The sequence below is a fragment of the Trachypithecus francoisi genome, unplaced genomic scaffold (genome assembly GCF_009764315.1).
Source record: "Trachypithecus francoisi isolate TF-2019V2 unplaced genomic scaffold, Tfra_2.0 Lachesis_group12, whole genome shotgun sequence".
Lineage (NCBI taxonomy): Eukaryota > Metazoa > Chordata > Mammalia > Primates > Cercopithecidae > Trachypithecus > Trachypithecus francoisi.
Window position 1 is genome coordinate 48,283,926 of NW_022681457.1, and position 27,440 is coordinate 48,311,365.

The window sequence follows — 27,440 nt, forward strand, 5'->3', positions numbered from 1 at the left end:
AAGCAGATTCTCCACACACCCTACAAGCCTCAGTCTTCAGGCAAAGTTGAAAAAATGAACTCTGTCCTTAAAGCCCAACTCACCAAGCTGGCTCTAGAAACCTGCCAGGTGTGGACAAAAAATCTCCCTTTCACCCTCATGAGACTTCGCAAAACACCAAAACCACCCTCTTTTTATAGTCCCTTTGAAATCATGTATGGCCAAACCTTTGTCTTGGGGCCTCCACCCTTACCAAAACTCTGAGCCACTCGGGAATTACTTCCCCTCCTTAATCCAGATATGGTCTTTCATTCATGAAGCAGCAAATAAGGCCATGCCTCTCCCTGTTGACACCTCCTTGTCCTCTCAACATAACTGTTTTGCAGGCACAGACGTGTTTATCTGCCAAGCCAGCCCTCACCAAAAGCTACAACCTAAGTGGACAGGCCCCTACACTGTGATACTCAGCACGCTAACTACAGTGAGAGTCCAAGGACACCCCCACTGGATCCATCGCACCAGGGTCAAGCTCACCCCCAAGGCTACTCCCTCTTCCAAAACATTAACAGCAGGCAACACCCTCAGAGTCCCTGCATATAATAATCTAAACAAAGAGAAATGATCCTTAAAGGTAGGAGGAAGCCAAAGATGGCAAGGGGACAAATGGCCTCCACAAAGAATCATCAAATATTACAGTCCTGCCATTTGGACTGAGGGTGGTTTATGGGGTTATCGTACTCCTATATATATGCTAAATAGAATAATTAGACTACAGGCTGTTCTAGAACTAACCAACCAAACCACTAACCAAAACCACCCCAGCCCTGGAAATGCTCACACAACAACAAAATGCACGTGGCAATTTATCAAAACAAGCTAGCATTACACTACAATAGGTGGTCTAGTAGTCAGAGAAGGGTGGAGTCTGTGGTAAATTTAATATCTCCAATTGCTGTCTTAACATAGACGATAACAAAAAAGTGGTTCGAGAAATTGCTTCAAACATCAGAAAAATAGCCCATGTACCAGTCCAAACCTGGAAGGGATGGGACCCAACAAACCTTCTAGGTGGGTGGTTCTCTAATTTAGGAGAATTTAAAACGCTGGTAGTGACAATAATCCTTATCACTGGGCTCCCCTGTTTCTCCCCTGTGTTATCCCACTGATAATAAAAGCCATTAAAACTCTTGTTGAAACTACGGTTAACCAACAGACAATCCAGATAATGCTCCTGCTACTACGACACAATAGATACCAACCTGTCTCTCAAGAATACCCCCAAAATTAAGGTTTTCTTTTTCCAAGGTGCCTACGCCACCCCTGTCATGCCTGAAGTAGTTATTGAGAAAGTCGTCCCTTTTCCCTTTTCTATAACCAAATACACAGGAATGTAAGATTCTCCCGGGGGCCTGAAAGCTTAAGGAGCTTCTCCCTTCTCAGGCCCAGTCCCAAGGTGCAAGGCCACTTGTGTCAGCAGCGGGCGTCAGCAAGACAGCAGAAGCAGGAAGAGAGCCTGCCAGAAAACACCTACCCTGGCTGGACGACAGGTACCCCTGAAGAGAAACAGGACATCCAGGTACAGCATAGCATTTACATCAGACTAGGACACTTTCTGTTTACAAGAGACCGTAAAACCTTTACCCTGTCCTCACTTGGGGCTGACACCATTTTAGGCCTCAGCCCTCCTGCACCCAGGCGCTCATTAAAACAGCATGTTGCCCCACACCGCCTTGTTGTCTGTTGGTGCACTCTCGGGGTTCGAACTGATACAAGAACCTTACAGGTCTCTTTAATAATTTTTATTTATTCAATTAATATTACATTATTCCAGTATTATTTCTTCTATGAGTTTTGGTATGCTGTGTTCTTTCAGGAGTTTTCCAATTTCATGTAAGTTTTCAAACTTATTGGCATAATGTTGCTCAAAACTTCCTCTTATCAATAGAAGATCAGCAGCGACATCCTCCTTTTCATTTGTAATATCAATAATTTCTGTTTTCCTTAATGAATTTACTAATCTTCAAAGAATTAACTTTTGACCTAAGTTTCTCTGTATATGTTTTTTAATGTATTAGTTTGTGTTATCTTTAATATTTTCTTCCTTCTAATCTGGCTTGGGGGGGATTCTTTCCTAGGATTATTTTTTTTATTTTTATTTATTTATTTTTTTTGAGATGGAGTCTCGCTCTGTCACCCAGGCTAGAGTGCAGTGGCATGATCTGGACTCACTGCAAGCTCCGCCTCCCGGGTTCACTCCATTCTCCTGCCTCAGGCTCCCGAGTAGCTTTTCTAGTTTCTTAAGGTGGAATTGTAGAATATTGATTTATAGTCATTTTCCTTCTCATATATATTTATATACATTTCCCTCTAACCACTGATTAATTCTATCTTACAAGTTTTAATGTGTCATATTTTCATTATAATTTAGTTCAAAATATTTTTAGATTTATTTTATAGTTCCTGGTTCTAACATTTATTATTTTTTATTTCAATAGGTTTTTGTGGAACCGGTGGTTTGGTTACATGAGTAAGTTCCTTAATGGTAATTTCTGAGATTTTGGAGCACTTATCACCTGAGCAGTGTACACTGTGCCCAATGTAGTCTTCTATCCCTCACCCCTCTCCCACCCTTTCCCCAGCGTCCCCACATTCCACTGTATCTTTCTTATGCCTTTGCATCCTCATAGCTTAGCTCCCACTTATGAGTGAGAACATATGACATTTGGTTTTCCATCTCTGAGTTACTTAGAAGAGTGGTCTCCAGTTCCACCCAGGTTGCTGTAAAAGCATTATTTTGTTCCTTTTTATTGCTGAGTAGTATTCCATGGTCTACCTATCATCTATCTATCTACACACACACACACACAAACACACACACACATATATACACACATTTTCTTCATCCAGTTGTTGATTGATCGGCATTTGGGCTGGTTCCATATTTTTGCAATTGCAAATTGTTCTGCTATAAACATGTGTGTGCAGGTATCTTTTTCATATAATGACTTCTTTTCCTCTGGGAAAAGAAGTGTCTCTGGCTCATTGAGGAATGACCTTAGATTGTCTATTTATGCTTTTTCAGACTTTTTGACGTAAGCACTTAATGCTACGAACGTTCCTCTTAGCACCACCTTTGCTGTATCCCAGAGGTTTTGACAGGTTGTGTCACTATTCTCGTTCAGTTCAAATAATTTTTTAAATTTCCATCTTGATTTCATTGTTGACCCAATGATCATTTGGGAGCAGGTTATTTAATTTCCATGTATTTTCATGGTTCTGAGGGTTTCTTTTGGATTTGATATCCAATTTTATTTCACTGTGGTCTGACAGAGCACTTGCTATAATTTCAATTTTCTTAAATTGGTTGAGACTTGTTTTGTGGCCTGCCATTTGGTCCGTCTTGGAGAACATCCCATGTGCTGATGAACAGAATATATATTTTTCAGTTGTTGGGTAGAATGTTCTGTATATATCTGTTAAGTTCATTTGTTGTAGGGTACAGTTTAAGTCCATTGTTTCTCTGTTGACTTTCTGTCATAAGGGCCTGTCTAGTGCTATCAGTAGAATACTGACATCCCCCACTATTATTGTGTTGCTGTCTATCTCACTTCTTAGGTCTAATAGTAATTGTTTTATAAATTTGGGAGCTCCGGTGTTCAGTGAATATATATTTAGGATTATGATATTTTCCTGTTGGACTACTCCTTTTATCATTACATAATGTCCCTCTTTGTCGTTTTTAACTGCTGCTGCTTTAAAGTTTGTTTTATCTGATATAAGAATAGCTACTCCTGCTCATTTTTGGTGTCCATTTGCATGGAATATCTTTTTCCACACCTTTACCTTAAGTTTATGTGAATCCTTATGTGTCAGGTGAGTCTTTTGAAGATAGCAGATACTTGAATGATGAATTCTTATCCATTCTGCCAGCATTCTGTATCTTTTAAGTGGAGCATTTAGGCCATTTACATTCAATATTACTATTGAGATGTGAGGAACCATTCTATCTATTGTGCTATTTGTTGCCTGAATACCTTGTTTTTTTTTTTTTTTTAATTGTGTTGTTGTTTTATAGGTTCTGTGAGATTTATGCTTAAGGAGATTCTATTTTGCTGTATTTTGGAGATTTGTTTCAAGATTTAAAGCTCCTTTTAACCATTCTTGCAGTGCTGGCTTGGTAGTGGCAATTCTCTCAGCATTTGTTTGTCTGAAAAAGACCGTATCTTTCCTTATTTATGAAGCTTAGTTTTGCTAGATACAAAATTCTTAACTGATAACTGATTTGTTTAAGGATGCTAAAGATAGGACCCCAATCCCTTCTAGCTTGTAGGCTTTCTGCTGGGAAATCTAATCTGCTGTTAATCTGATAGGTTTTCCTTTATAGGTCACTTGCTATTTTTGCCTCACAGCTCTTAAGATTCTTTATTTCCTCTTGACTTTAGATAACCTGATGACTATGTGCCTAGGTGATAATCATTTTGCAATGAACTTCCCAGGTGTTCTTTGAGCTTCTTATATTTGGATGTCTAGATCTCTAGCAAGGCCAGGGAAGTTTTCCTCAACTATACCCTCAAATATGTTTTCCAAACTTTTAGAGTTCTCTTCTTCCTCAGGAACACCAATTATTCTTAAGTTTGGTCATTTAAGATAATCCCAAACTTCTTGGAGGCTTCTTAATTTTTTTAAGTTCTTTTTTCTTTTTCTTTGTTGGATTAAATTCAAAGCCTTGTCTTTGAGCTCTGAAGTTTTTTCTTCTACTTGTTCAATTCTGTTGCTGAGACTGAAAGAGACCAAATGAAATCTACAGGCAGGCAGCCCGGCGGCGCCTTGAGCCTAGTTAGAAGTTGACCCTACAGGCAGGCAGCCGGGCGGCGCCTTGAGCCTAGTTAGAAGTGACCCTACAGGCAGACAGCCCGGGCGGCGCCTGAGCCTAGTTAAAAGTTGATGCCGGACCTAACCGATAATGTTATCTATAGATTTCAGATGTTGTATAGACAAGCAATGTGAAAGTCCCTGTCTTGTTCTTTTTCTGTTCTAATTACTAGTGCTTGCCATATATCTCTCAACTTCCTGAGCCCAGTATAAACATATCCCACCATATGTCTCCCCTCCATATATCCCTCAACTTCCTGGGCTCATCCCACCATATGTCTCCTACCATATATCTTTCAATTCAAAGACTACCATATATCTCAACTTTAGAAGGACACCACCTGGAAAATCCCCGATAAGAACACAGCCGTTTGTGAGAGCACGGGAACCAATAAAAAAACTGCTAAATGTATAAACTTAAAATGTTAACCAATTGTAATGCTGTAACCTAGAGAATTCCCTCGTTCCTCTGCAACTTTACAAGTCCTGTTTACATTAGGCTATAGAAGGCAAGCGCACGCATTGTTCAGGGCCCTCCTGTATGTTGTGGAACGGAGGGACCAAGTTCGAACTTGCATTAAAGATCCTGCCGCTTGGCTTTGACTCTGGACTCTGGTGGTCTTTTTCGGGGAACTAACGGTCTGGGCATAACAAGACTTTTCAGTGCATTTTGCAATTCTCTGGGTATGTCCCTCATTTCCAGAAGCTGTGATTGCTTTTTATTTATGTTATCTATTTCACTAGAGGTTTTTTCCTTTGTATTCTGTATCTTTTTTTTTTTTTTCTTTAAGTTGGATTTCACCTTTCTCTGGTGCGTCCTTTATTGACTTAACAGTTGACCTTCTGAATTCTTTTTCTGGCAATTTAGAGATTTTTATCCTAGTTTGGATCCATTGCTGTGTGTGGGGGGGGGGGGGGTGTTAAAGAACCTTGTTTTTGTCATATTTCCAGAACTGTTTTTCTGATTCCTTCTTATTTGGGTAGACTACATCAGAGGGAAGATCTGTGACACAAGGGCTGCTGTTCAGATTCTTTTGTTCCATGCGTGTGCCCCCTTGATGTGGTGCTCTCCTTTTTCCCCTAGGGATGTGGCTTCCTGAGAGCCAAACTACAGTGATTGTTATTTCTCTTCTGGATCTAGCCACCCAGTGGAGCTACCAGGCTCCGGGCTGGTACTGGGGAGTGTCTGCAAAGAGCCCTGTGATGTGATCCGTCTTCAACTCTCTTAGCTGCAGATACCAACAGCTACTTTGGTGGAGGTAGCAGGGGAGTGAAGTGGACTCTGTGAGGGTACTTGGTTGTATTTTTAAGTGTGCTGGTTTTGTTGGTTGGCCTCCAGCCAGAAGGTGGCACTTTGAAGAGCACATCAGCTGCAGTAGTATAGGAAGGATCAAGCCGGTAGGCAGAGCCATAGAGCTCCTAAGAGATTATGTCGTTTGTCTTTGGCTACCAGGGCAAGTAGAGAAAGACTATGGGGTGGGGGTAGGGGCAGGGTTGGGCATGTCTGAGCTCAGACTCTCCTTGGCAGGGCTTGCTACTGCTGTTGTAGGGGTTGGGAGTGTGATTCACAGGCCAATGGAGTTACGTTCTCTGGAGGATTATGGCTGCCTCTGCTGTGTCACACAGATCACCAGGGAAGTGGGGGAAAGGCAGCAGCCACAGGCCTCACCCAACTTCCATGCAGTCCACAGCCTGAAAGGCCAGTCTCATTCCCACTTTGTCCCCATAATAGCACCAAGTTTATTTCCAGGCATCCCATGAGCAGGGTTGAGAACTTGCCTCAGGCTACAAGCCTCCCAGCTGAGAAAAAAAGCCAATTCACAGTTCCTCAGCTGTCCCCCTGAGCTTGCAGCAGCAACCCAGCAAACCTCCTTCAAAGGGTCTGAGGATTCTCTCAGCATTCCTGGTGTGTTCCTGTGGTAGTTACCAGAGCAAAAGCTCATGATGTGGGACTCCACATGTTGCTCCGTCTGCCCAAGTGGTAGCTGCAAGTTAGTCCTGCCTCCTATCTGCCATTTTCTCCCTCCAAAAATCTATTTTTATCTATTTAATATTATTTATAAGTATGTTTAATTTCTAGTCAGTTGGGGTTTTTTCCTAAATAGCTTTTTCTTTTTTTTTTTTTTCCAATACGGAGTCTTGTTCTGTCACCCAGGTTGGAGTGGCGTGATCTCTGCTCACTGCAAGTGTCTCCCGGGTTCAAGTGATTCTCTTGTCTCAGCCTTCTGAGTAGCTGGGATTACAGGAGCCTGCCACCATGCCCTGCTAATTTTTATATTTTTAGTAGAGACGGGGTTTCACCACTTTGGCCAGGCTGGTTTCGAACTCCTGACCTCAGGTGATCCACCCACCTTGGCCTCCCAAAGTGCTAGGATTATAGGCGTGAGCCACCGAGTCCAGCCTTTTTCCTAATTATCTTTCTAATATCCCAACATTTGGAGATTTCTTTTGCCAATCTTGGGAGATGCAATTATTTAACAATAGAGCTATAGTTAATATATTGTGTGGTACCCAGATAAAGAAACAATAAGCTCCATTGGTAATATGAGAGAATCTTCATTTTATCTCATCTTTTCAATACTAGAAATTAATGATTTAAAATTATTGTAGACAAAAATAATAAAAAAGATTAATTTTACTTTACATTCTCTTACTAATTAATCTGACTATCTTATAAACATGATTATTGGCCATTGGTGATTCTTCTCTTGTGAATTGTCTGTTTGTATCCTTCGATATTTTATTGTTGGAATTCACATTTTTATTAATTTCTAAAAGTTCTTTCTATGTCAGGCAGGAAAAAGAAAGAAGTCTTTGAGTATCGAATATACCATACAGTATTGTGCTTTGTGCTTCGTGAGTCATTTGAAATTAAAATTCCTATTTCTTGAAATGCTTACGCTACCACATGTATACTATCAGAAAGGCTAAAACAAAAAATTTCAAATAAAACAAGCTCAAAATAGTGAAATCAAGTTATACTTCTAGCCTGGAAATGCAAATTTATGAAGTTTTAAGGTGATTAACTGTGTTTGTCCATAGAAGTTAAAGCAAATTTTATAGACAAAAATGAGTTTTAGGATTACATTCAGGTGACATTCAAGAAGTTTTCCTTGACATTACAATAAAATTATTTCTTTTTTTTAAATTTCAATCGTTTTTGGGGAACAGGTGGTGTTTGGTCACATGGATAAGTTCGTTAGTGGTGATTTCTGAGATTTTGGTGTACTCATCACCCGAGCAGTTTACACTATACCCATTGTGTAGTCTTTTATCCCTCCCCTCCCCCCAACCCCTTCCCAGAGTCCCCAAAGTCCATTATATCATTCTTATGCCTTTGTATCCTCATAGCTTAGCTCCCACTTATGAGTGAGAACATGAGATATTTGGTTTTCCATTTCTGAGTTACTTCACTTAGAATAATGGTCTCCCACTCCATCCAGGTTGCTGTGAATGCTGTGACTTTTTTCCTTTTTGTGGCTGAGTAGTATTCCACAGTGTATATGTACCACATTTTCTTTATCCTCTCATTGGTTGACAGGCATTTAGGCTGGTTCCATATTTTTGCAATTGCAAACTGTGCTGCTATAAACATGCATATGCAGTATATTTTTCACATAATGACTTCTTTTCCTTTGGGTAGATACCCAGTAGTGGGATTGCTGGATGAAATGGTAGTTTTACTCTTAGTTCTTTAAGGACTCTCCATCCTATTTTCCATAGTGGTTGTACTAGTTTACATTCCCACCAGCAGTGTAGAAGCGTTCCCTTTTCACCACATCCATGCCAACATCTATTCTTTTTTGATTTTTTTGATTATGGCCATTCTTGCAGTAGTAAAGTGGTATCTCATTGTGGTTTGAATTTGCATTTCCCTGACAATTAGTGATGTTGAGCATTTTTTTCATATGTTTGTCGGTCATTTGTATATCTTCTTTTGAGAATTTGTCTATTCATATCCTTTATCCACTTTTTAATGGGATTATTTTTATCTTGCTGATTTGAGTTTGAGTCAGTTCCACAGGCTTAACAGGAAACATGACTAGGAGGCCTCAGGAAACTTACAATTATAGTGGAAGGCAAAGGGGAAGCAAGCACGTCTTACAATGGCAGAGCAGGAGGAGGACTGAGAGAGTGAGGGGGGAACTGCCACACACTTTTAAATCATTATATCTCATGAAAACTCATTCACTATCCAGAGAACAGCAAGGGGGAAATGCGCCCCCATGATCCAATCACCTCCCACCAGGCCCCTCCTCCAACACGTGGGGATTACAATTTGAGATGAGATTTGGTTGGGGACACAGAATCAAACCGTATCAGGTGTGTAGGTTTCTATTCCTTTCTCCATGTGCATACCAACATATGTGAACCTCTATACAGAGAGGTGTTTAATTACAAAAATAAACATGATTTTGTGACTTTTTTTCACCTAAATATAACGAATAAACTGCAAGCCAGCAAAGATAGATCAAATTCATTCTTTAAATTGCTGTATGTTTTTCCAACTACAGACCCTGCTGTGACTCACTTCCTAAGAGGACTTCACTTGCCGTTTGCTGCAACAGACCTGCTGACCTCAGAAAACCTTGAAGGGGCTCTCTAGTGAGGGGCTTTCCAATCTTGTAGTTGGGAAGGAACTGCTGCTTGAGACTGAAAAGGTCTGGGAGCTAAACAGCTCCTCATAGAAAGTTATCAGATGGTAAGAGGTCTCACAGGTCCATGAGAAACGAAGCCACCGCATCTCTTACAACTTAGTTTGCTACTGCCCAAGAGATGTGCACAACAAGGTGCTGGCAGATGCTGAGGAAACCACAGCTTGAGTAGGCCAGGAAAAGTTAAATTCATTTACGGGGCATGGGAAGAAAGATGACCGGCGGAGCAGAAATAAGACAGATGTCTACTGAAGCAGAACCAATGGAAGAGACAGGAGAGAATTTTAATGAAAAATATCATGGAATTATAGAATTAAAAAAAGAAAAGATTTTCAGAAACTAAAAAATACCACGATTTCTTAATTAAAAGTTCAACATCCAACAGAAAAAGAGAATGACTGACTTTGAAGATAACATTAGTGGTCAGAAAAATCACTGGAGGAAATACCTTATAAGAGACCCAGTGCAGATAACCTGAGGGAAAAAGACAAAGCTGCATGGAGGTCAGATCCAGGAGGCCAACTAAAGAGGAGGAAAGGAACATGATAAGTAATAATAACATAGATAACGGAATAAAACATTTACAACTTAGAAAGTCTTGAGGCCCTGAATATCAAAGATAAAGGGAAAATCCTGCAGATCTTTTAGTACTGTGGGGAAATGGGCTTTCTGGCTCAAGGACCTCACTGACATTGAATTTACGTCACATACCAGGTAAGCCCAATGTGTGCACCTAATGCTTCACACAGAAACAGTATTAAGCAGAGATTGTTAAATTCTAGCATTCAGCAACTTTCCTTTGTCATGTTGTGTCACTAGGAGCTAAATACCAACCTTAGGAACTCTGTGGTAGTCTTTTCATCCACAGTCTATCTAAAGCTGCAGGCACCAATTTTTAAATGCCATAAGCACAAATTATTTTGGTAACAATAAAAAATTAAAAATATGAGAAAGGAGGTATGCATGGGTAAGACAAATGCATTACTGTTAAAAGAAACCACTATCTTTATTTATGAAATGGATACAGAGGTAGTATGGTGAGAGTTAAGAGCAGAGCAGAGACTCTGGACGTCTGCCACTTACTAGCTGTGCGACCTTGGGCAAGTTACCTAACCTTTCCATGTCTTAGTTTCCTGAAAATTAAACGAGTTAATATATTATCACAAGTATTAACTCTGCTACATAGCAAGTGCTTAATCAATCATAGCAGCGCTGCTGCTGGGCTGCTGCTACAGTGGGAAAACAGCACTGTACATAGAACTTTAATGTTGTAGACTTGAATTTAAATGCCAACTTTAAACTTAAGTTTCATACCACAGCCATGGTAGTTAACCCTTTTTGCTTACATTTTTCATATCTAAAACAGGAGTATGAATACCTGCTTCTTTCAACATCTGTCCATCTATCCACAAACATCAACTGAGTACCTAGATATTCATATGACTAAGATACATTTCAGCCCTTAAGGAGCTTACAGTTTAGTGAGTAAAACTCAAGAGCTTTGCTTTCCTTTCATGTGGGCATTTCTTGAGGCTCCCTTTGTGTTACGAGATAAAGAAAGGGCTGCAAGGGTCAGGTATGTTTTTAGTACCACGAGTACTATGATTTTTTTCAAAAGTGACACTAATCTTGTTAGCAATTGTTGGGTAAAAAATGTGGCCAGTTCTGACACTCTGTATTTTGCTATTTTAAGAAAAATACTATGAAGCAATTGGGTCACTAGAAAGTAAGCATCTGTGGATGATACGACAGTCTTAAAAGTGAGGGGATCAGTGGGGACCAGGCCCTCAACTCTGATCAGAAAAGAGCATAAAACACCTTAAAGAGATATGTCTGTTCATAGGCTGGAACTGTGTAGTTCAAAACCTGCCTTTTTTAGAGATCTTTTAAGACTTGAGTGTTCCTTTGAATTAACAGCTCTAAAGTCATTGTCCAAGAGGAGTCATTATTACTTGATCCTTTATAAACCACATCCATCCCCTTTTAGAGTATCCTGCCTTGGCACACACAGTGGGAGATTATAGCAAACAAGTTCTTTGTCAACTTGGACAACTTCATCACAATACTAAAGACCTTATTTTAAAGCTTCTTGATGTTAAGAGTGCTTATTTTGATCATCTCCATGTGAGTTGGCCATGGAAAGGTGGGATAAGTTGTTCCCCTTTAATCTTTTATTTAACTAAGGGGTTTTAGAATGCCTAAAATAATAACAATATCAGATAATCATTAGTATAAAATGAATAAAATAGACTACAAATTGAAGACAGCCTGAATGCCTGTTCTTTATAAAGAAACAATGCATGAGCACGTTTTCACCTGTCATTAGCAGCTGGTATTTAATAGCTGTGACTTAAAATTTAGTAGATTTAGAAAGTATGCAATTACACCATTATTAAAAATTAAAATTAAGAATATTTTACTTTATTATATTTATATATCACCACAATATAATCAATTATATACATTATTTAAAATCAAATTGGCAAAGACTTACTACAAATTCACTTGAATGGTGGCTACAAACATCACAAAGAATTAATTGGACTTCTATGTGTATGTGTGAGAGAAAAATTCTAAAAACCAATTTACTTTTAAAAGAAATTAAACCAGAGATAAATAAGAATTATCCAGCAAAAAGGAAAAGTAACAACTATCCTATTTTAAAGTTTCAGTTAGATAAATTATGTTTCAAAAATCTTTACATAAAAATTCTAATACTATCACCCATAAATCATAAAATATAACTGGTAGTATATTTATTTTTTTACCCAATCACATTTTAGACTCATAATAAAAATCTACTACTTAGAGAAAATAAATCTGACAATTTATTCAAACATTGTTACATAAGAAGTTTTAAGAAACTGTAAATAATTCTTAATACTCTCATTTTGATTTTCTGACTTCTCAAGACTATTTTGTACTTCTTTCAAACACACTTCCTGATGTTGTGCTTTCTAAAGAAAAAAAGGAAAAAAATACAGATAAGCAATAATAGCATTCATTCCAAAGGACCAGAGTCATAATATTAAAAACATATATACAATAACTAGATAATTCTTTTTGATTTTTTAAAAGAATACTCACATCTGATGTGTTCATTCTTAAAGCTCACTCTTCTTTAAAATTAATAATTAAAGCACACACATGGTTGATTTTCACTGATATAATTTATAATACACATTCATTTAGCACCAAATTATTACATATTTAACATAATTAACTTAATAGGTTCTAATAACAACTGTCATAATTTCACATGTAACATGATTATATTTTCATACCAGTTTTTGCCATTTTCTGTCTAAAAATTCACATTTTATTCCAAAATAATTAAATGTCTTAAAAGCTGACAGAACTCTAGTTTTTATAATGTGAACATTTTATTTCTAGAATCCCTTAAAAAATAAAAATAATTCTTACATTAAAGTTGTTCTTTGAGGAAAAAATTTAAAACTGCAATACATTTTTTTTTTTAACTAAGGTGCATATGAATTCTTAAGTAGGTGAGTTCACTGACAATGCTTTAGATAACCACAGGTTGCAAATATCATCTAGCTTCCAATTAAAATATAGACACCTAGACAGAAAAGAGAGAACTTTTACATCCCTCATATCAGGTGTTCAATGACACCTGATACCTTCTGAAACTGAGCAATGCCCATCTCAGGAAATGGGGCAGGTAAAAAATAATGTGATAGGCTTAGCAGTACAAAGTCACAGGATAAATACAATGAGTTTTACTCAACAATTTGGAAAGAAAAATAGTAATACACACTTATTTTGTAGGGTAGGATATAAAATGTCAATAGATTTTAGGATAATACATAAGACTTCAAAGACATTTCAGGCTTCAGGAGGGGTGCCTTGGATTAAGCTGCTGAGGTCATCCTCAGATCTGTACATCCATTCTGCGCCACCCCATTAGGGTACTTGGACAGAAAATACAAAAAGGCCTGCAGGTGAGCAGGGCACTGTGGGAGACACCAGGGATAAAGGCAACTATGAGACATGCTCTCAGAGTGCTTACAATTCAAATGGGGCTAAAGCAGGCATATTAAATACTGCCCACTTAACTGTCCCCTGGAAGGCATAAAACACACGAACTAATTTTTCAGCAATGTTTAAATCTATGCTTAGAATTCTAGAATTTTACTAGTACAAAAATTATCAGGTTTAACAAAACATCAGATCTTTTTTTTATTATTATTATTATACTTTAAGTTCTGGGATACATGTACAGAACGTGCAGCTTGGTTACATAGGTATACACATGCCATGGTGGTATGCTGCACCCATCAAGCCATCATCTACATTAGGTATTTCTATTACTGTTATCCTTCCCGTAGCCCCCCATGCCCTGACAGGCCCTGGTGTGTGATGTTCCCTGCCCTGTATCCATGTGGTCTCATTGTTCAACTCCCACTTATGAGTGAGAACATGCGGTGTTTGGTTTTCTGTTCTTGTGTTAGTTTGCTGAGAATGATGGTTTCTAGCTTCATCCATGTCCCTGCAAAGGACATGAACTCATCCTTTTTTATGGCTGCATAGTATTCCATGGTGTATATGTGCCACATTTTCTTTATTCAGTCTATCACTGATAAGCATTTGGGTTGGCTCCAAGTCTTTGCTATTGTGAATAGTGCTGCAATAAACATATGTGTGCATGTGTCTTTATAGTAGAATGATTTATAATCCCTTGGGTATATGCCCAGTAATGGGATGACCAGGTCAAATGGTATTTCTGGTTCTAGATCCTTGAGGAATCGCCACACTGTCTTCTACAGTGGTTGAACTAATTTACACTCCCACCAACAGTGTAAAGCATTCCTATTTCTCCACATCCTCTCCAGCATCTGTTGCTTCCTGACTTTATAATGATCGTCATTCTAACTGGCATGAGATGGTATCTCACTGTGGTTTTGATTTGCATTTATCTAATGACCAGTGATGATGGGCTTTTTTTCATATGTTTTTTGGCTGCCTAAATGTCTTGAGACGTGTCTGTTCATATTCTTTGCCCACTTTTTGATGGGGGTTTTTTTCTTGTAAATTTGTTTAAGTTTTTTGTAGATTCTGGATATTGGCCCTTTGTCAGATGGATAGATTGCAAAAATTTTCTCCCATTCTGTAGGTTGCCTGTTCACTCTGATGATAGTTTCTTTTGCTGTGCAGAAGCTCTTTAGTTTAATTGGATCCCATTTGTCAATTTTGGCTTTTATTGCCATTACTTTTGGTGTTTTAGTCATGAAGTCTTTGTCCACGCCTATGTCCTGAATGGTATTGCCTAGGTTTTCTTCTAGGGTTTTTATGGTTTTAGGTCTTACATTTAAGTCTTTAATCCATCTTGAGTTAATTTTTGTATATGATGTAAGGAAGGGATCCAGTTTCAGTTTTCTGCATATGGCTAGCCAGTTTTCCCAACACCATTTATTAAATAGGGACTCCTTTCCTCATTGCTTTTGTCAGGTTTGTCAAAGATCAGATGGTTGTAGATGTGTGGTGTTATTTCTGAGGCCTCTGTTCTGTTCCATTGGTCTATGTATCTGTTTTGGCACCACTACCATGCTATTTTGGTTACTGTAGCCTTGTTGTATAGTTTGAAGTCAGGTAATGTGATGCCTCCAGCTTTGTTCTTTTTGTTTAGGATTGTCTTGGTTATGTGGGCTCTTTTTTGGTTCCAAATGAAATTTGAAGTAGTTTTTTCTAATTCTGTAAAGAAAATCAATGGTAGCTTGATGGGGATAGCATTGAATCAAAAATTACTTTGGGGAATATGGCCATTTTGATGATATTGATTTGCCTTATTCATGAGCATGGAATATTTTTCCATTTGTTTGTGTTCTCTCTTATTTCCTTCAGCAGTGGTTTATAGTTCTCCTTGAAGAGGTCCTTCACATCCCTTGTAAGTTGTATTCCTAAATATTTTATTCTCTTTGTAGCAATTGTGAATGGAATCTATTTATTTTACTAACTTTAGCCAAGTACTAGGGATATTACAGAAAAACCCACCTCATTTATTTTTTCAGAGGCTTCAATTACACAAAAAACAGCATATTTTACAATGTCAGAAACTCTAATGATGAGTTACAAAAAAAGTTTTGAAATAAATGGCCTGTGCTAAATTAAAGGTGATCGACATTTTGTTCTGATTAAGTTGTCATGAAACTTTTGATGGCAATAAAATCAAATTGTGCATGCCAAAAGTCATTTAACTCTTGAATCTTTTAGGTTTTCAACTTTTTAGACACTTGGGAATAAAAAAAACAGATTGAATGGACTCTCTGGATCCTGGAAAAAATACAGTATCATTATTCTCTATGTCATTATCTAGTAGATAGTTATTAAGTAATTTAATCATGAGTAATACTAGCTTTCAGAATATTCTATGCCAATTGACTATTTCATGCGTATTCAGGAAAAAAACAGAAGACTAATTAAACACAGTCAATTTGGTATTTTCATTTCTCGGCTGAATGGACTAAAGTATCCATCTCACATGCAATACTGAATGTTTAATACAAAATTATAGCTTTCTAAAATGAAATATTTATTATTCAAGACAGATATAAAACTCACATGTTTATCTTTAAAAAATGAAAAATTCATATCAGGATGAAATCAAGTAGATTGTATCTGTAATTTTCATTAAGCAGTGGTCATTGCAAAAGTAACACGTAGGGAAAGGGCCTGATGAGATTTTATCAGGTTTGAGGGCAATGCAATACATGCTATCCAAGGAGGCAGAATAATAAATTATTTGGCATATCATAACTTTTTTTTTTATGTTTTATATTGCTTGCTATTTTTAATATTATCAGTAAAACAATAGCCTTGATTCACTCGCTTTGTACTTTCTACATGGTAAAAATGTTAAATGCTATTTTTTATAATATGTTAAGCCATGCTAATACTTACACTGTTCATTTTGCAAACAAGTTGATTTTGTTCTTCGTTTTTCTTTCTAAGCTCAGTTTCCAGATCTAATATTTTAATTTGTAAATCTCTCTCTCTAGATGACATTTTCTCTATTTCTTCAGCAACCTGTAATTTTTATCAAAAGAGTAAAATAAAGTGCTTTCTTTAAAATATGATTTAAAGCCTTGACATAGTTATATTGTACCTTTTTTCTAAACAGATATTACTTGTATGTTATATCCAAGTTTAAAGATGTTCTATCTTGAAGAAGCATATATAGTGTAAGTATGTACTATACTTATCTTTGCAGTATTAAATATCTGCAAAATTGGCTTGAGATGAAAGAGATGTATACATTTTCACTGCTCTGTGACTTAGGTAGGTGTTTTCTCCAACAGTATATTTTAAAAACAGACTGAGACCAATTACCATTTTTATAGCATTTATATTCACCAGGGTGTTAAGAGCAGTGATGGACCATAGAAATTCCTTGTTAAATGCTCATTATACAGTTGGATTAACAGAATTGGGAGTAGGAATTGGTATACACACTTCCTACAAACACACACACACACAAACACAGAGACTGATTCTTCATTCGTTCACTTCCAAACTGGTATGAATTTGAATTTTCATATTTACCTGATAACTTATTTTGGCAGGAAGTCTAGCTTAGTTATGTTCTTCTAAGGAATCAGATATGTGGAAGCCTATTTGTAAGAATGCTGGGTTGGAGCCACAAGAATGAGAGTAGAGGTAGGGATTGATCCAGGAACAAGGAGCTAGTGGAAAGGACTGTCCTCCAACCTAATTCCTATGAACTCAGTTCTAAGTTATTATAAAGATTTCTTCTGTACATATTCCAAGAACAATTATGCATGAGAGATGCCAGTGTGATCTGAAGCTATGGCAGAAAAGGCCCTTAGGACAAACACCAATGCCCTTGGTACCATCCCCTCAGTGTAGGCAACGGTAACAGGGCAGTCAGTGATGGCACTCTCACATGGGCAGAAGCTACAGATAGCCCTATATTCCACTGTAGCAGGAGAGAAAGGAGAGGGCAGACATACCTCTGGGACTCTGAACTCTTCCTTTCAGGAAGGAATCTGAGAGCATACCTGGCATTTCCAAAATGCACTTAGGCTGAACCCTACCAGATTATGAGAGTGCTGAGAGCTAAGACCAGGTCTCATTCATCTTTGCATCTCAAGCACTAGCAGATTGCCTGATACTGAAGTATTCATTGAATGTTAACCTAATGGATGTAACTGAAATTTAATATTGTATGTATTTATTTATGCAACAATATTTGTCAAAAGGGACTTGAACATTACAGCTCACTGAATCCTGATCAAAACAAAAATGTTCAATTATTTGCACATTCAATTTGGTTGTATATAAAAAAAAAAAGGTACGGGAGGAGATTATGTCTTCAAAGTGTTTTCCATCTCTGCCCTTTCCCCAGCCACATTATTATCTAGTGAAGTAACTCTAGCCCAGCAATGTATCTGTTTTGCTTGAAAGAGAAGATAGTTAAAGAACAAAAATGTAATTGCTCCCTTCACCCTGTCATCAAGACAAAAACAATAACTACTGGTTTGGCAAGATGTTTAAAAAGATGACTCTTTGATAAATGAATTTAAAAGTTTCTAAATAAAGGCCATGCATACCTTTTGTCTTCCTTCTTCTAAAGCGGCTTCCAGTTGTCTGGCCAATGCTGTATATTCTGCAGATTTCTCTTTAAACTTAAGATTGCTGTGCTTAAGACATTCTTCTTGGTTTGCCAGCTTCTTCTCAAGCTCTTTATTTTCTGTGTCCATCTGTTCTAATTTTCTTTTTACAGAAAACATATATTTCAAAAGTTTAGTGTGCAGAGAAATATGCAGCAGCAATGTTAAGTAATTTAATACTTACTGCTGAAGGTTTTCACACTTCAACTGAATAAGATAGTTTTCCTCTTCCAGAGAAAGCTTTGTCAGAAGACTGTGATTTCCATCAACCTAAAAGAAAAAAAAAAAGTTTTCTTAGTCATTTTCTTCACAATCAACTTCCAAAGAAATCCACACAATTTATTGTTAGACCACAAGCAATGAGAAGGTATAAATGTTACTACTCTTAAACAGAAAGACACCAAGAAAACATTATATTGTTAAAATGGAAGTTTTAAATTCCTGGTTAAATTTAAAGAAAATGTGTTGCCTGTGTTGGAAAATAATCAACTGAAAAAAATTCAGGATGATGGCAATTAAAACATTTTGAACAACACCTTACTGAAGATATTTATTTTGTTAAGTTGAAATACGAAAATTTTAAGCAGTATTAATCTCCTATTTTTGGATACCTAGGGTTTCTCTTATGGTTTTCTGTTTCACCTAAAAATACTGATTAATAATTGAATATCTGTGAAGTTGAAACTGTCAGTAAAAAATACGTTTTTTTGAGAAGCAAAATGAAGTAAACAAATCAAAGACACACTCGCCCATGCCAAGACAGAATATTCTTCCCACTGCTTCAAAATCTGATCTAAATAATGTAAGAAGCTTTGATTTAAGGAAAAAAATTTTTTCTCATAATTTCAATTAGTAATTTAGGCTAATCTATGTCATCTGATATTTTACTAGAAAAATCTCTTTAAACTCTAAAATTTTGTCTGCATATTTTTATCTAACTTTTAAGTTTAGGGGTACAAATGCAGGTTTGTTACACAGGTCAACTTGTGTCATGGGGGTTTGTTGTACAGATTATTTCATCAACCAAGTATTAAGCCTAGTACCTATTAGTTATTTTTCCTGATCCTCTCCCTCCTCCCACTCTCTGAAAGGCCCCAGTGTGTGTTGTTCTTCTCCATGTGTCCACATGTTCTCATCATTTAGCTCCCACTGATTAAGTGAGAAAATGCAGTATTTGGTTTTTTGCAAAATTAAAATCCAGATTATATTTGGAAGATAGACAGTGAATGCTTCCTAAAACTGTCTTGCAAGTAAAAGAAAAAAGACTTGTCACCATCCTTGGACTGCTCCTTTAAAAAAATTTCATTAATTAAAAAAATATTGAGTGCTTACTATGTGCTAGGCATTGAGCTAGGAGACGGCTATGTGGCTACTACTAACAGGACACACACGATCCCTATTCTGATGGTATAAAAAGTAAAACAGAAAAAAAAACAGACTGAAAAAAATCCCAAAAACTTGACGTACAATTCTAATTAAAATAAATTCTAATTTTTGTAAATTTCAATAATTTACCTTATTCTGACATCAAGGAACATATATGTAAGTATAACTTTGCTCCTTCTCTGATTCTATTACCATGTCTTCAAATGTCTATAGATTTGCATGAATAAACCAAAATAGGAATTTTAATTACCAATTTTTCACCATAAAATACTAAAAGAATTGCTTGCAAAACAGTATTATAGTATCTGCACGAAAATTATGTTTTACAAACTAAGTAGATGGGAATTTAAAAATCAAGCTCTGACATGAGTGCCCTCAACTGGTGAAATCATTCCAAAGTATTCTTTTAACGCATTTAGCAAAACTCAGAAGGATGGCTGGACACCTGGCCCTGAAGCTCCCTAACGGTGTGTTCCTGGTCTGCACACTTCCCCTTGCAGCACTGCAGACTCTCCTGACACTCGTGAAGCCTCCGTTCAGCTGCCATCAAGGAATCGCAGACACGCTCTAACTCCTTCAGATGAGACTCCATCTGGCCTTTCATCTGAGTTGTGGCAGTAGGGAAATAAGTGCAAGATCACACATTCAGCATTAATATTTTTATTATCTTAAATACTAGATATGCTTGTAACACAAGTATTTTAGGTATAATGGCTTTAAATAAGAACACAACTGAATAAATATTAATTTAAACTCTGTTAAATAACAATGTGTAACTAAAAAGTGGGGTAGACTTTAGTTTTCAAAAAGTTTGTTGAGCACATAAATAGGGTAAATTAGCTGACAGGGTGGATGTTTAACTAATTTTTAAAAGCAAATTTTTAAAATCCTGACATTATATTCAAGCACAGACTATCACTAATAATCATTACTAATAAAGCTGTAGTTGTCTACTGTCCAGCTATAAGTTCTAAAGGAAATGTCACTTTTAGTCATTCAATCTTATAACTCAGATACTTACCTAAATTAGAGCAGCTTGCTTCACTCATCTTAGCCAAAACTGGTAGGGTTTACTGTATATTATTTAAAAATAGCTAGTATCATCAGTTTTCGCTTGCCTTTAATTTGACCATTAATGTTACTATCAACAAATCTAATTTCATCTACATTAATCTGTTTTAGCTACTACAGTTCTTCACTGCAGCACTTTTGTGGAGATGTGAAAAGCAGCAACCTTAAGAAATGTTTGCACTGCTAATTACAAAAAATAGTCTGACTCTTTCCCTGAGATGGGAACACCTAATAGTTTCTGTGTAGTATCTGGCATTCTTGATCATGAAAGATAAAACCAGAACAAAGGATCCCTCAGTGTCCCTAAAACATCTTAGAGACCATGAGAAAACCAGGAGACTTAAAACAGTGAAGTAAGAAAAAGAAAAATTTCATTTAAAAAATAGTTGTCTTGTAAAATACTAGAAAGAAAACATAGTGACCTCATAGTATCTGAAAAAGGCTCCAGCCCTTTCTGTCATTTGAACAGAATTATAAAATATGCTTTTATTTACAGTGCTGCCTAGCAGAAAAGGAGACATTTGCACTGGTATGTTTCATGAGAAAAAGAGATCAAAAGACATAAAATGGTTTCTTCGCTGGCCTGCTAAAAATAGGTGAAAAGTAATTCCATGAAAGCAGTAAGTTGTGCGTTCAGTGGGCTATCTTTATCTCTGTATAACTGGAGGACGCTTGCTCTGGCTGACCCCTTCTTCACATTATTGCCTCGCTCTGACTCCTCAATCCTAAGATAGGGGAGCAACCTAGAGAGAGTAACCTTATTAGATTCAGATGGAACTAACCACTAACATCGCATGACCTCTGCTGCCAGGAGTCAGCATCCTACAACTTTCACTGCTTCTTTACCAAAACAACACAAAAACCCAGAGATGCAGTTTCATTTAAAAACTTTAAAATATTCACAAAAACATCATAACTTGCCAACACTGGCCTTCCCTTCATTCTGTTGCAATAGAACAAATAAAAGAAATGATGGTTTTTTAAAAGATATTATTTTTCTTCAAAAATGCATTTAGCAGATATTGGCTTTGCTTTTTTAGACGTAAAAGATTTATAACCAGAAAAAAAGGGTGAGATTAAAAATGAGAGGTACTTAGGTTTGTATACTTATGATTGATAACCATTTTTTGAGCTATTTAAAGTCTGTTCTTGCATCAGAAAAATTAAACATTTATGTTATGCTATTTTCCAAATATTAACAAAAAAGTGAAAATAATTCACATAAACAAATAACATTTCCAGCCTGGAAGAAACATTATTTCCTTGGAAAACAAACTCTTACAGAGGTGAAGACTAGCCCTTTCCTAAGTATGAACTAGAGAAAATGACCAAAATGAATGAATTTGCATACTATTCACAAAGTAAAAAATATACAAATAAAATTTTTATATAGTTTATATTTTATGTGAAATTCCAAACATACCTTCTCTATATTTTTATTTTTGGTTTTTGTTATTTGGTTATTTTTATGCAGCAAATTTTCACATCTGCTTTTTACTATTTCAGCTGCTTCTTGCAACTTTTGTACCTGAAAATAAAGTCTATTATTAGAGATACAACTTTGTACCTGAAAATAAAGTCTGTTATGAGAGAAACGTATTATTTTTAGAATCATAATGAGATAAAAATCTAAAATTTAAAATCTGATTTTAAACAAGTCATTATTTTCCTATCAATATCCTCGATTGGTTCATCTAATGTTATTCTTCTTTAAATATGGAATCACTGAGTGGTCTACTCTAACCCACAATCTGTCTGATTTACCTGTCTTCTCTCATCAATACTTCTAAACTCTCCAGTTGAGCTTTGAAGACTACAAAAGTTTCATTTGCAGATCAATGTCACTTCAGAGAACTAGTCTCTGGTCCAAACTAGTTTCCATTTAAATTATTTTTCCCACCAAATCAAAATCTGCTTTAAAAATAAATAAATAAATAAATAAAAAGATTCTAGGCCCTGCACCCAGAATATGGTCACTCAACAACAATATTCCTGCTGAGGGATTAAACACAAATAACCAGCTGGAAGACCCTGATGAAGAACAGGTCCCACAGTCCACCACAATCTCCATTCCTACCTCAGACCTGGATGACTGAAATACTCTAACTGGAGGTCTCAACTCTAATTTTCCCATGTAATCCATCGAGATGCACCCCCTTTCTACTGCCCACACTTTGCCCCCCTTAAGCTTTCATCCTTAGTTCATTTTTTTTTTTTTTTTTTGGAGATGGAGTCTTGCTCTGTCGCCCAGGCTGGGAGCACACTGGTGCAGTCTCGGCTCACTGCAACCTCCACCTCCTGGATTCAAGCAATTATCCTGCCTCAGCCTCCTGAGTAGCTGAGACTACAGGTGCATGTCACCACACCTGCCTAATTTTTGTATTTTTAGTAGAGACAGGGTTTCACCATAGTGGTCAGGCTAGTCTCAAACTCCTGACTTCAAGTGATCCGCCCACCTCAGCCTCCCAGTGGATTACAGGTGTGAGCTACTATGCCCAGCCAGTTCATTATTCTTTAATTCACACTTTCTCTGACCAGTGTGTTACCCATCATGCAAAGACCTGCATAAGTCCCATCTTTCTCATGAAGTTTTTTCTTGAATACTACATTTCCAAAAAATAAAGGTTTTTCTACAAATTACCATTGAACACATGGTCTATTTCATATATATTGTCACATGTTCTTTTCTTGGCATTTCATGTGAATAAATCTGAATTATACTTTATTTCCTGAGAAAGGAGGCATAATGAACTTTAATGACTCTAGAAGGGAGTCATTAATCTAAATCAATACCATTAAATATACATGATGACAAACAAATATAACCAAGATTAACAAGAATACATTACAGGTCACATTATACCTATGTAATTAATTTTAAATCTACTTTTAGGAATATCCACTATATCCATATGCAGTGTTGGAATCAGTAATCGGCAGAATCATCTATTTACAAAGATGTGTGGGACCTTAAGAAATATTTGAGACATACCATATTATAACCCACAATGATAGCCTCATCTGTCTTCAGTTCTGTTTATTTAGATTGCAAACAAATAGTGTTTTAAATTGTCTACCAATTTTAGTAAGCACTAAAATAAATGCAGTAGTTACCTGAGTTTTATACATTTCAACAAGAGTTTTCTGTTTCTTTTCTACTTCTTGCAATTCTAAGAGTTCATTTTCAACAGAAACAACTTCATCCTTCAAAGCAGCAAGTGTAGTCTAGCAAAAAAGATATAGATTTTATAAGTCATTAGAATATTCAGTGCTACAGAATTATTATAAAAACATAACTCATGTATTAATAAAGTTGATAAAGTAATTATTTTTGATTGCATGCAATTACCATCTAAAATTTAGGAATTTCACAAAGTTAGTGACTAATACTTATGAACAACCTTCTTGAGATTTACACAGGACATATGATTTTTAAAACTTTTTAAATTTACTGACAAAAAAACTTGGAAATGTTCCTAGATATGAAAAATCAATAGACTATAGAGGTTACTGGAAAATAAAAATACAGAAAAATTATACTTAGTACATGATAAAGGTTAGATTTTTAAATCAATGGAGGAAACATGGACAACTAAATAAATGGCAATAAAATAACTGTTTAACTATTAGGAAAAAAAATAGGTTGACTACCTGCCTCAGCCCAACTAAAGAAGCATCAAATGAATTAAATAAAAACTTTAAAATTTTTCAAAGACAATTCAGGTAAAACTGTATTTCATTTCAGGATAGCAAAAGTCCTAAAGAGCATAAAATTAAAAGAAGATATGGAGAAATGTAAAAGCCTGAGATATTATCTTCCTTGCAAGCTTACTAGTTAGCCTACTGCAATTTCATGGATGCTATAACAGAAGGTACAAGATTCCTAGGTCAGAGACAGGGAACTCATTACTCATAGCAATAAGAGTAGCAAGACTGTCAGCATTTGTATCAGTTTCCTGAGCCCCAATTCCCACAGAGCAACCCAAAGAGGCCAGGTGGCAATTGCATATGCAGTCAAATGCATTACAGAAAAACAAACCTGAGTTTAGGGAACCCAAATTTCTTATAGCAGGCAGTGAGCATGCCTGCCCATACTCCTAAGGGAGACACAGTTATCATATTCCAAGGATATCTACTATGCAAACATCCTTGAAAAGACAGTCTACAGGGACAATGTCTTTGATTACAAGATGTGCAGAGCTGTGAGAGCACTCTCAAGAGAAGCCATTTAAAAAAATGTGTGCGCGTGTATCTCTCTCCAAAATTTCATAGCTTTCCAATACAGTTTAAATGGCAAACAAAATATGAAAAAATATTAGCAAATGACAAATTTGATGCCTTGTCAAATAACATTTGTCATTACAAAAATAAAACAAATATAACGTTAATATCCTTAATATACAGTTATTATATATTAATTAGGACAAAAGACAACTATAAAAAATAATGAGCAGGTAATTCAAAAAGGCAGAAACGTGAATGATTGATGAATACATGAACCAGCATGTTCACTAGTTTTTATGCTGTAGGCACCAAAGGTTCTATTAGTGAACAAAACAGACGAAATTCCCTTCCTCCATGAAACTTACATACTGGAGGGACAGACAGACCAAAAATAAGAATAATCAGTAAAATAAATCAAACACAAAAGCAGCTAGGAATGACATGTAGGGGAAGGCCTCCTGAGAAAGAGACTTTTGAGTAAAACTGATAGAAAGTGTATCTGTTTAAGAGAAAAAGGCAACAGCGGGCGGAGGCCTAGCAAGTTAGGGGAAAACAACAAGAAAGCCAGTGAGGTAGAAATAGACAAGAAAGGGGAAGAGTGGAAGGAGATGAGAGTAGAAGAAGAGAGATAATAGAAAATGAGATGGTATAATGACTTGTAGGTATTTATGAACCAAGATATCTCTGGGGGGTTCGGAGCAGGGCAGTGACATGATCTGACTACATTTTTATAGGAACAACTCTACTGCTATACTGAATGCTGCCTGCAGGGGCCAGGGCTGAAGCAAGGAGAATGATCATGAGGTCACAGTAACAATGAGAGATGATGGAGGCTTGAATCGGGGTAATGACAGTGGTGCTGGTGAGAAGCTGTCAAATTCTGAAAATACTTGAGGCAGATTTGATGACAGACTGGAAGCAGCGTATGAGAAAAACGATGATTTTCCATTAATTGGGATGAGGAAAACTGTAGGATTTACTATTTTGGGAAACATCAAGAGCTCCATTTTGGACATGACAACTTTGAGACACCTATTAAATATCGAAGTGGAGATGTCAATCAGGCAGCAGAATATATGTCTGGAATTCAGGGACAAGGTCTAGATTAGGGGTATAAATTTGAAAGCCTTGAGCACATAGATGGTATGCAAAGCCACAAAAATAAATGAGATTATTTATAAAATTTGGAGAGATTTGTTTTAAAATTAGTACTTTTAATTACCTAGTACTGGAAAATGTATAGGGACTATTTTACTTATAGTAGACACATTTATGATAGGTAATTTGGAAATATAGAACAATATTAAAAATGAGTCTCTCTTTTGACCATACAATTAAATACATCCTAAGAAAACAGATAAGCAAAAAAGACTCAACGAAACTATGTTTTTATTTGCAATAGTAAAAAACTAGAAGTAGCTATTGGAAGTAGCATACATATCACATATAAAATTAAAAAATTATATATATGCTAAAATATTAACTCCAGTTATCTTTCAGTTGTGAGATTACAGGTGATTTAAATTTTTTTCCTTTTGTATTTTTCTGGTTTTCTAACTTTGTATAAGAAACAAATACAACTTTTTAACCTTCCAAATAAACTTTCTGTTGTGTCTAATAGAGGAGGTTACTGGGCCTTGGAAGCAGCATTAACAGTTTATTTTTCATTTGCAACTTTAAAATCTAAAACTATTCTAAAGTAATTAAAAGTAATAAAACACAAACATCTAGGCTGCAAAAAAACTGCATCTACACTGCAAATAACATATGCCAAACTTATTTAAATGTTTTCCTTAAAAATCCAGAAAATAATGCATTAAAAATGCATTTCTTAATTATTAATAGAATATGCCAAAATACAAACTTTAACTCAATGACTTTTATAGTCTATATAATTTAAAATTAATTCATAATTTTAGCAAAAACTAGTTTAAAATACCTTTCTAATCCTTTCTCTTTCTCTATGAAGGATTTCAAGAAAATAAGAAAATAAGCATAATAAAATTGCTTCCTCTTTCCAAATAGAGTAATTTAAGCATTCATTCAATAAATATTCATTAAGAGTATATGTCACACCTTCCTTGGGCAACCTGTATGTACACAAAGATAGGAGTTTACAAGGAGAGATTCATTGAGAAGACTTTGGGAGGAAGTAGCATTTGAGCTAAACTTTAAAGGAAAGGTAGGATTTAGATACTGAGAAAAATGGCATTCCAAAGTGTAAGAATAAGAGAACTATAGGAGTAGATGCAGAAAACATAAAATGAGTATTCATATTTGGCTAGAGCTCAGAATAACTAGAAGACTGCATTCCTTAGTCTCCCTTGCAGCTAGGTGAGGGTCATGTGCCTAAATAAGAGAATCAAGCCATATGGGAATTTTGAGAAGGCTCCTTAAAGGGGAGGAAATTTTTTAAAAAGGGAGGTAATGCATCTTTTTTTCCTCCATCCTGTTGCTTGAAACTTGACTATAATGGCTGAAGCTCCAGCCTCTATTCTAGATCAAAAGAATGAGGGTCACGACCTAGGGATGGCAGAACAGGAAGCTAAAAAGCTAAAGAGCCACATCAGCTTTGTAGTGCCAACTCTGTACTTCTTCTACATAA

The 27,440-nt window shown here is 36.3% G+C and overlaps 1 protein-coding gene across 5 annotated transcripts in view; it reads right to left on the reverse strand.

The window, feature by feature from the left end:
- Positions 1-11,763: 11,763 nt before the first annotated feature.
- Positions 11,764-27,440, reverse strand: part of ODF2L (outer dense fiber of sperm tails 2 like) — a 65,858-nt gene continuing 50,181 nt past the window's right edge. For all 5 annotated transcript variants that reach the window (XM_033225469.1, XM_033225471.1, XM_033225470.1 and 2 more), the window contains 7 exons: positions 23,726-23,836; positions 22,035-22,139; positions 19,986-20,144; positions 18,339-18,424; positions 18,095-18,257; positions 16,425-16,550; positions 11,764-12,463 (listed from right to left, as the gene is read on the reverse strand). In XM_033225469.1, the coding sequence (XP_033081360.1) occupies positions 12,335-12,463; positions 16,425-16,550; positions 18,095-18,257; positions 18,339-18,424; positions 19,986-20,144; positions 22,035-22,139; positions 23,726-23,836 (879 nt within the window). In that variant the 3' untranslated portion in view covers positions 11,764-12,334. The remainder of the gene's footprint in view (positions 12,464-16,424; positions 16,551-18,094; positions 18,258-18,338; positions 18,425-19,985; positions 20,145-22,034; positions 22,140-23,725; positions 23,837-27,440) is intronic.